Source organism: Coffea arabica, chromosome 10c (assembly GCF_036785885.1).
Source record: "Coffea arabica cultivar ET-39 chromosome 10c, Coffea Arabica ET-39 HiFi, whole genome shotgun sequence".
In the NCBI taxonomy this organism is placed as follows: Eukaryota; Viridiplantae; Streptophyta; class Magnoliopsida; order Gentianales; family Rubiaceae; genus Coffea; species Coffea arabica.
This window is the reverse complement of record NC_092329.1, coordinates 49,323,956-49,333,325: the sequence shown is the minus strand read 5'-3', so window position 1 is coordinate 49,333,325 and position 9,370 is coordinate 49,323,956. Positions and strand designations below refer to the sequence as shown.

Here is a 9,370-nt window from a genome sequence, read left to right as displayed (position 1 = left end):
TAACTGCGCGATTTGATAACTTGTCTAAAAGTTCAGCTTAGTAAACAACCAAATTATAAATTGAATGCAATTTCAAGCCCGTATTGTAAACAAATAAACCTAAAAATTAGAGTATTTTACTTGATTAGGCTTAGTTACATTCCTAATTCTAAAAATAAAACTTATTCAAATTTATTCATTTAAAATCCTTTCTCGAATCCAAATTCATCTGTCCAATTGAAATTCTTCAAGCACAAACACAAATACCCCCTACCCTACCCCCCCCCCCCCCACTTTTTTTTTTTTTTTTTCTTATTTCCTGCTTCTAGGGTTAAGTGCAAGTGAATGGGTTGAATGCTTGTTGGTTGCCAGCCAATTTTAACCGGCAATCCCACACTAATCCAAAATGCAACACGGTTTCCATCCCAACAATAGTTGTCACTTCACTTACATGCTGCATGCATGCATTGTAATTTTACTACTTCTCATAGAATCCTCTACCCACTACTATAATTCAACGTTGACTACCCCTATTTATCTATCCTGTAGCAGCCCTTTTAACCTTTCTTTTTTTCACATTTAATGCCTTTGTACGACTTGGGATCGATCAGACACTTCTGATTTCTAGGCACATTTTGAGGATTAAGAAAGAATATTATACTCAAATAAAGCTGCTATCTCTAAACCCTTGTTTAATCATTACATTATTGTCAACTCCACTAGTATTTATATAATATGTGATCAGGGTTTTGTCTAAAAATTAAAATTCATTGCTAAAATGTATCATACATTAGAGGTAGAATGAGCTGTAATTCAAACCTCCCTGTTTAACATACACTTGGCGAACCTTGGACCCTTGATTTGATTCTGATTGTCCAAGTATAATGACACAAAATTAATGTGGACAGGTAGTATTTACCGTCCGATGGAAAACATCTGTTCAGATATTAATTCGATTTGTCACGCAAATGTACAGATTTGTAGTATGCGAGCAAATTGTCAGATATGCGAGCAAAACCAATAGTTCAATGTACAAGGAAGCCAAAAGGGAAACTCAGATGTTCGGCATACTTTGTCATTCATTTAATGGTGAAATTGAACTTATATAGCATTGGTTAGTAGCAAAATCAGTTTATCATTTAAAATCCATTACTAGAATCTAAATCTAGAATCAGTTAAAGGGCCATTCATTTGAATATATCCTCATACTTGGACCGGCACAAATTTCATGTTGAGGTGGGATTCGACTCCTCGACCATAGCAAACATGTATTTGTGGTTCAACATAGATTTACTTTCTTCTTGACATCCTTGTATATATTCTCCCTCCTTGTCCAACGATCAAATGAATACTGAACCAGTGAACCCTGATCAAAATCGTCTAGCGCAGCCTCATATGTCACACAAACTTGGAAGGGTCGAAAGCATCTGTCGGTTCTTTCTTAAACTAACAAATTAGCAGCTAATTGTTTTTCTACACACCCTCGAGACTATCCTGTGGTATGCTGCGTTGACCTTGAATTTCAACTTTGAGGGGAATTTCTTGGGTTGATTTTTTATTGTTCAAAGTAATTAATAGTTCCATTTTGCATATTAAATTTGGCCATCAAATAGACGATATTTGACTAAGGAACAAAACAAAGTTTCAAAAGCGACATTGAGATCTGGTGTTCTTTTAATTAAAAGAAACTGAAAAAACAATGAACTCTAATCAGGATTAACGTCTGATGGCGGCTTTTTTATTTTCATTATATTCCTCAGATAGAATAATGGTTTTGAGATAAGAAAGCTTTGGTAAAAAAATTTGTCCGGCTATGTATACGTAATTGTCCACATGCATGGAGACAGATTCATGTTGATGCCTAATTGAAGCTCCGGCTGCTAAGAGAAAAAAAAAAAAAAAAGCAGTATAAGAATCAAGATGATATTTTTTGGGTGATTATGGTGCAGTTGAAGCTTAATTTATAAATAGATGATTTGATTAACCGAACAAAGCAGAAAATGGTGCTCGCAAACCAGACTCCAAAAATTTAAAGGACAAAATTGGTATTTTATCTCATTATCCACTTTGTCTTTATTATTCCACAGCTCCTTTCAACTGTGTTTATCACAGTTTTTTCTTCATAAAAATTTAGAAATGCTCCACAAATATTTTTAATACCTTTCTTAACAAAACCTAAGAAAACAAATCAAAACCATGATCACAAAAAGTCTCATGAAACTAATAAAGCTCCTCATAAATTTATTTAATCTAAACAAGCCCATATTGAAGAGCTTTTAACTTATCAATCAAAATTCAAAATGAATAGTAATGACAAGTTTGATAAATAAAAAAATTCTTTATTTACAAATCTTCTTCATATTTGCTTATATATATATTTTTTGAAAATCTTCTTCATCTTTCCTCATCTTTTTCCCTAAAATCTCGAAAGAAAGAGGAGGAGGAGAAGGGGTGTTTAGGAAAGGGTTGGAAGTGGTACAAAGAGGGAAGGGGAGGGTAGAGTGGTGGAGGGATTTCTATAAACGGGATTGGAGAGAGGTGTATGCATGGTTGAGGAGGGACAAAAAAGTATAAATTTTGGGTTTGTAAGGGACTAAAATGCTGTATTTAATTTATACGTGAGAGACTAAAATTTAACATTGGTAAAATGTGAGGGAAGATTGGCATCATTTTCCCTAGTATTAATAACTAATATGATTAGGGTGTGTTTGGTTCACTAGATTTCCCTTCCCACCTCTGAATTTATAAGAGCATTATTGCCTAATCCTCATGATAACTAATTCATTGGTTACATAAAACTTGAAAGGAACTTTTATTTGCAAACAATATTTCATATGTTTGTTTGTTTGAAATCAGTGTCACACACACAAAGATAAACATGCTTAGGCCGTAGAGGAATATAAATAAGGCATTTTCTGAATAGTATGGTCCAACTAAAAGGTGACAAGCTTTTTTACTACAAACCAGTAACGTTTTCCTATATCTTTTCCTAGTGATATTAATTCTTATCCTTGCTCTAGCTCAACTTTCGCCCCCATTTTGTTTAACCATACTCACTTTGCACCCTAAATTTTTGCTTCAAACACTTTAACATTACCAAAGTAAACGTTAAAAGTTTCTTTTTTTACCTACCCCAAAAAAGTAAACTTTAATAGTGAAATGTGAGAATTAGTGTAAACTTAAAAGGTGCAAAATGGAACTAGTCCTATTCCATGGCATGGGGTATTCTTTTGGTGCAAAAAACGATAAGCTAGCTAATAGATCACGAATGCTAGTGGTTGTTCCAAGTATGAGACTTTCTTTGAAAACTTCAACCTTCTTAATTAATTACCTCTAGTTCTATTTCAACTAGGGCAACAAATGTTAATTAACTACATAAACTAACGACATCCTAAATCAGATCTCCTAATAAGATAGTATCTCAAATCTCAGTCAAATTTTATTGTCTTTTACGTACGTAAATAAACAATTCAAATTATTTATCAATCAAGTTATGATTATATTTAAGTGGTCCGGCCCTAACCCTAATTATAAAAAAGTCATAGAAGTTCGTTTTATATGACATAGAAGCAAGGCTTTGTGTCAAATATGACCAGATTCATCAGTCCCTGGTTTCGAATATTGTCAAATGCAGAAGTACCATTTAGTGCTGCTGAAACTTCTGATTAGATAAAAGAAAAAAGGATCATTATATTGGAAAATCATAACTGATAATCAATCAGTCGCAAGAATCAGCAGCAAAATTGTAAGAGGATGTTGATTTGATCCTTTTTCCTTTAAAAAAAAATATTTAAAAAAGTTCAGAATTTGATATTATCAATTCATAACCTGCCAAGATCAAGCTTGCCCTAGTAGAAGTGACGCCGGGTAACGTTCATGCATGTTATCATATATGCATGAGGCAAAGGTAAAATAGCTCTATTTATACTGCAGACCCACATAGGATATTTAAAATACAAAATATACAGTTACAATGCTCGCAAGACTGTGTACACATACTATTTCCATACGTATAATTTTTCAAATTTGTTTTTGCATCTGTGTGAATGCTAATATAACCCGTTTCCATCACATTAACGAAAACATGCATGTACTAATAGGTTATGGTGTTTTTAAAACGAAACATCTACGTCTAGATAGAACAAAAAAAGACTCTTGTTTAGAATTCTGTAAGATAAAATCTTCCCTTTAAATTCACATTTATTGCTTTTCTTGCATATTCTTGATAAACCAGCGTTTATATATAGATATACAAGAATGACGGTTTTTAATATTTCCTATCTATAATCCCTTGTACAGATGTTGTGGGCGTGAATGCTAAGTTGGAATAACACTGCTAATAATGCTTTTCTTGCATATTCACTGCTCTTAGTTGGGATCATTCAACGTCGCACTCAATGTCCGTGGCAAATTCGAAGGGAGATCAGGCAGATTTGGAAGCTCTTGCAGGAGTCTGTTCATTTTTCACACTGCTATCGAGAGGCTAACACAGTAGCTGATGCGTTGTCTAATGTGGGTGTATCTCATCCACATTAACAAGTCAAGGAATATGATAGCTTTACTATGTTTCCAAGGAAAGCTCGTGGGTTAATTCGCCTTGATAAATTAGGGTTACCGTCAGTTCGGAAAATAAAATGTATGTAACACGAGTTTATGTTTTGTAATTCTTCTCATCAATAAAATAAAAAGTTGATTAAAAAAAAACAAAAAAAAGATGTACAAGAATGATGGTTTTTAATATTTCCTATCTGTAATCCCTTGTATAAAAGTTGTGGTTGCAGATGCTGAGTTGGAATAACACTGCTGATATACCCAATGTCCCTGCTACAATATGTCGAAGGCTATTCCTTCCGTAACAGAAGGATCAAAACCTTCCATTTCCTTCAATTCTAAGAGATAAGTTCGCACATGTTGCTGACTAATTGTGTTCCTCTGAAAGCATCCAGACATGAGAGCTGATAAAGGAAATGGTCTAGGGTGCATGTACATAGATTTCCTTTTTGGACGGACGGTCTTTTATTCTTCATCAATCAATTAATTTCATCAGAACGTGTATAACCTATACGTGTACAGCTTCAAGAAAAGATGAAGAGTAGAAAAGAATTACAGTTGACAGACATGTCTAGCTATATATAGTTGCCTTGCTTTCTTTGGCTAATCAAAGAATCTGATGATTATGTGGTAGTTGTTTGAGCAAACAGAGATTGGTCATTTCTGTTTAATTGGTACGTTGACATTTGATTAAAAAAAAAAATACATTATAGAGTCAACATCCAACTTAGAAAATGCATTAAAGAAGTCAAACCTGTTTTTTAAGTATAACTATACATGCAGATTATAATATTGTATAGGCGTTGCAGGTCAAAAGCCACATCAGTTCTGCCAATAATATTTTGATTTTGGTCATAGAAAAAGTAGAATTAAAGGACTCACAAACTGGATCCAAATCTTATTTGTGTTTACTTTTTTCCAATTTTGCTTTTTTTTTTTTGAATTTATGCTAAGGGCTTTGATCACTTGAAGATCCTGTAATTTGTTTGTACTTTTTGTCCATATTTGATTTAGACATAAGATTAAGGGACTGTAGAAAATCTTATAATCCAAAATTAAAATAGACATAAAAAAAAAACTTCTAGACGGTTAGTTAATATTAATCCCAATTATATGTGAATTCATGTTTCAAAAGTACTCTTATAATAAGAAAATGCTTTTTTTTAAATTTATTTCTGGTCCTTTTTTTTTTTCCAATAATAACTGATAAGGAACATGATTAGAGTTGTTAATGAATATACAAAACAATTAACTTACACAAAGACCCAAGGTTCATTTGAATTTGATTGTTTATTTTTAATTCATGTTTTATTTGTCGTAGCACAAAAATAATTAAAAAACAAAAAACACCAAATTGAGTTTCTTTTAGGTACAGATTTAGAATATACTTTATTGATCATGACACAAGCAAGGAATTTATAATAGGTTCTGTTTGTTTGAATGTAAAAGTTTCTCAAAAAATGATTTCCCAAGCAATTTGGTGGTTGGTAAACGTTTTACAACGGTAAATTCTTTACAAACATTATTTAGTGTAAAACAATTTCTCGCCAACATGTACAAAGTTATTCCCCTTTGCTCCACTTTCAAGGTTCTGAAGTTAGCGAAAGGGAGAGAGAGATCTACGAGTCGTGAAGGAACTGAAACAATTGCCAATACAACTATTCTAAAAAGATACTCCCTCCGTCCCACTTTGATAATTCTGTTTTCTTTTTTCATCTGTCCCAAATTGTAGTCCACTTTCCAATTGAAGAATGTAGTTGCATTTTAATTTTTCTAAAATACCCTTATTTAATGTAAGTTGTTGTTACAATAAACCTACTACATTTAATGAGAGTTGACTCTTTTTTTACCATCAATTTAAGTTCCCATAAAGTTGTACTCTATTTAATGTGAGGATATTTTAGGAAAATAGCAATCTAAATTTACTTTTCCAATAAAGTTAACTACTTTTTCTTAAACTGTGTGAAAAAAGAACCAGAACTATTAAAGTGGGACGGAGGGAGTAGATTATAATTCACTACAAACAACATGTAAAACTTTTTTTTTTTTAAACAAAGATGTATTATTAAGTTACTGTGAACGTGGGTCATCAATGTCGGTTGCACTAGAAATATATGTGGGATGATATATCTTAACCTTACATCTAAAATTTATGAATGATTGTGTCAGAAATTGCCTTTGCCAGAGGTGAGCAAGGGTGTCAAGTAGTACAATTGGCTGGTTTCACGAGAAGAATTTAAAAACCTATTCAAGAATCTTTAAATAATTGAAAAAATAAAAACAAATATTTTCTTGGATAATAATTTGGATGCATAGAATATATTTTCAAAGGTAAAACGTTTTACATTGAACCAAACGGATCCTGAGAGTGGCATAGACCTCAGTCACACAAACAAAAACCAACTACAGGGAACATATATTGCATAACACAGAGCAGATGGAGAATTTATACAAAGTTGCCAGGGCCTCTATGCGAAAAGACTGAAGCAAAATGTCCATTGTACTGCTAAAAGCCAGTTCTTCTTTGTTTTCTCAACACCTCTTCATGAAGCAATGGCCACCAGAACATCTACAATGAACACTTGATATTTGTTTTGTTATTCACTTATGCAGCTAACTGTTATTTTAGATCACCCCTCAACAGGATCAATTTGCCTACACGCCCCACCCTTAATTTTTGGGAGAAATTTAGATTCATTTGGCCTGAGCCTCACAGTCACTTGGCTTTAACAGCTTGGAATCTTGGTTCTTTTGGAAGAAACTTCTGCTGAACGTAAACGGACATGTAATCACCAAACACAAACTTAGGATAAGCACCTTCTTGATTGACTTCTTTGCCCTGGGCTTTTTCGATTAACTCAGGAGCAGGAGATATCGTTGCACTGAGTGATGGATTGTAAAATGAAGCAATGGATCTTCTGTTTCCATCTTGGGTGGCCAAAACACGGTGCCAAACGCTCTTATATCGCCCGTTGCTCAGGACTTCGATTTGATCTCCAGTATTGATGACAATAGAATTGGGAAGAGGTTGAACATCGATCCATTCGCCATCTTTCAGGATTTGTAGGCCTCCAACTTTATCATCTTGGAAGAGCAAGATGACACCTCCAGCATCAGTGTGAGCTCGGAGGCCAATGACTTTTTCAGGATTTGGGCATGGTGGATAATGGCTGACCTTAGTGCCAAAAAATGCATTAGCTTCTTCGCCACCGTTGAAAGCCGTTCTGATGTGACCCTTTGGTAAGCCCAGGTTTTCATCCATTATTTCCATGAGATTCTCTGCCAGTTTCTTAAGTTCTGCTCTATACTCCTTCATGGTTTCCCTGTGAATTCCATGCATCACAAGTCAGATATTCGAAGCAATATTGCCTCATTATTCTTCAAAATTTGTTTAACCAATCTGAAAATTGTTGTTCGAGTGAAAAGGTGATGACCAGGTGCTAAATAAAACGATCAGTCTATTTTCTTGAGGATTTATAAGTCATCATGGAAAAAGTTCATTCTAGATTTGATCAATTCATATAGCATTCATCCAAGAATTATCGGAGAAAAATGTCAACTTTGGTTGGTATCATTGAATTAAAGAATCCCTTATGCTATGCTTACTTGAATTCGGCAGTCTTTGATGGCCATTCATTTTCATTGTTATCTGAGAGAAGGAAGACATCTTCCCAGTCCACATTCTCCAATCTGTCACTGCTCTTCTTCTCCATCAGTTCATTCAGCAACTTTACTTTGGTTGAATTCTTGAAACCCTCTTCTCTTTCCAGCTTGAAGCACTCGGATGCGACCTTCTTCACCTTCTCAAGAAGCTCTTCAGAAATCCCATGATTCACCAACTATAGCCAACAGCACAGAAAAGAATGTAAAGATCTCCAAACAATTTGAAATATTTCAACCAAAAAAACAGTGGACAATAATTTAAACAAAGTACCTGAAAGAATCCCCATTCTTCACATCCATTAGCAATCTGTGCCATAGTTTTGGCTCTTTCCTCTCCACTAAGCTTTGAGAAATCAATCACTGGAATTGCCATTGCAACAAAAAGTTCAAAGTTTGTGAGAAGCAAAAGACAGAAGTGACTCTTTTTTCTTTTTGCTTTTTGGCAAAATTAGAGTTGATACTTTTTGGTGATGAAGATGTTGGCTTAAGCTAGCTATTTATAACAATTTCCTCCAGCCATTTTGGATGCCAACACTTTCATACATTTTAGTCAATTATTACAACTTTATTATTTGTTGGCCGTTAAGAGTAAGGTAACGGACGGTGACACAATAATAACTTCAGAATAAAGAAATACGGTCAATGTTCATGAGGTATTTCTAGCCCACAACAGAAGCATTCTGCCTGAGTTGATGGCATTTTTATTCATTAATAATAATAATTGTTATTTGATTTCTTTTAATTGCATAATGATAGAGTTATGATGACACTTGGCAATATTGCAATGACAATGGAAGAAAAAAGGATCGATCTAAAATGAGAAACAAGAGGCACCAAAGTCTTAAGAATATAGTATAGGGCTAATAACACCTGAACCATAAGGGCAGTCACACTTTGCCTCCATGAACTAAACATGATATTAGTTTGTCCCTTACCCTAGTAAATGTTAGGCCATAAAAACATCTGAAAATTTTTCCTCCAGCTTTGCTTAGCACTTTTCACACTTTGTTCCTCCCTTTAGCTCAAAAAAAATGTACACTTTGCTTTAATAATTAGCAATTCTATATATAATATATTGAAGCATTAAGAAAGTTATAATATAATTTTAATATTTAAAACTAACAAACTTTATGCTAAAATATTATTGATGAAAAGTATCATATATATAGTTCTTCAA

At 33.7% G+C, this 9,370-nt stretch overlaps 1 protein-coding gene across 1 annotated transcript; it reads right to left on the bottom strand.

The window, feature by feature from the left end:
* Positions 1-6,904: 6,904 nt before the first annotated feature.
* On the bottom strand, positions 6,905-8,607 carry LOC113714172 (1-aminocyclopropane-1-carboxylate oxidase 5-like). Its single transcript, XM_027237965.2, has 3 exons — positions 8,465-8,607; positions 8,137-8,369; positions 6,905-7,853 (listed from the first exon to the last, which is right to left on the bottom strand). The coding sequence occupies exons 1-3, from the start codon at positions 8,564-8,566 to the stop codon at positions 7,247-7,249; spliced, it is 942 nt and encodes a 313-aa protein (XP_027093766.1). The 5' UTR covers positions 8,567-8,607; the 3' UTR covers positions 6,905-7,246.
* Positions 8,608-9,370: the final 763 nt, after the last annotated feature.

Excerpts from the sequence above, each read along its gene's own strand:
- LOC113714172 (XM_027237965.2), bottom strand. The coding sequence starts at position 8,566 with ATGGCAATTCCAGTGATTGATTTCTCAAAGCTTAGTGGAGAGGAAAGA. Across the intron at positions 8,370-8,464 it reads AAGAATGGGGATTCTTTCAG|TTGGTGAATCATGGGATTTC; the intron begins GTACTTTGTTTA and ends TGTTGGCTATAG. Across the intron at positions 7,854-8,136 it reads TCAAAGACTGCCGAATTCAA|GGAAACCATGAAGGAGTATA; the intron begins GTAAGCATAGCA and ends TGGAATTCACAG.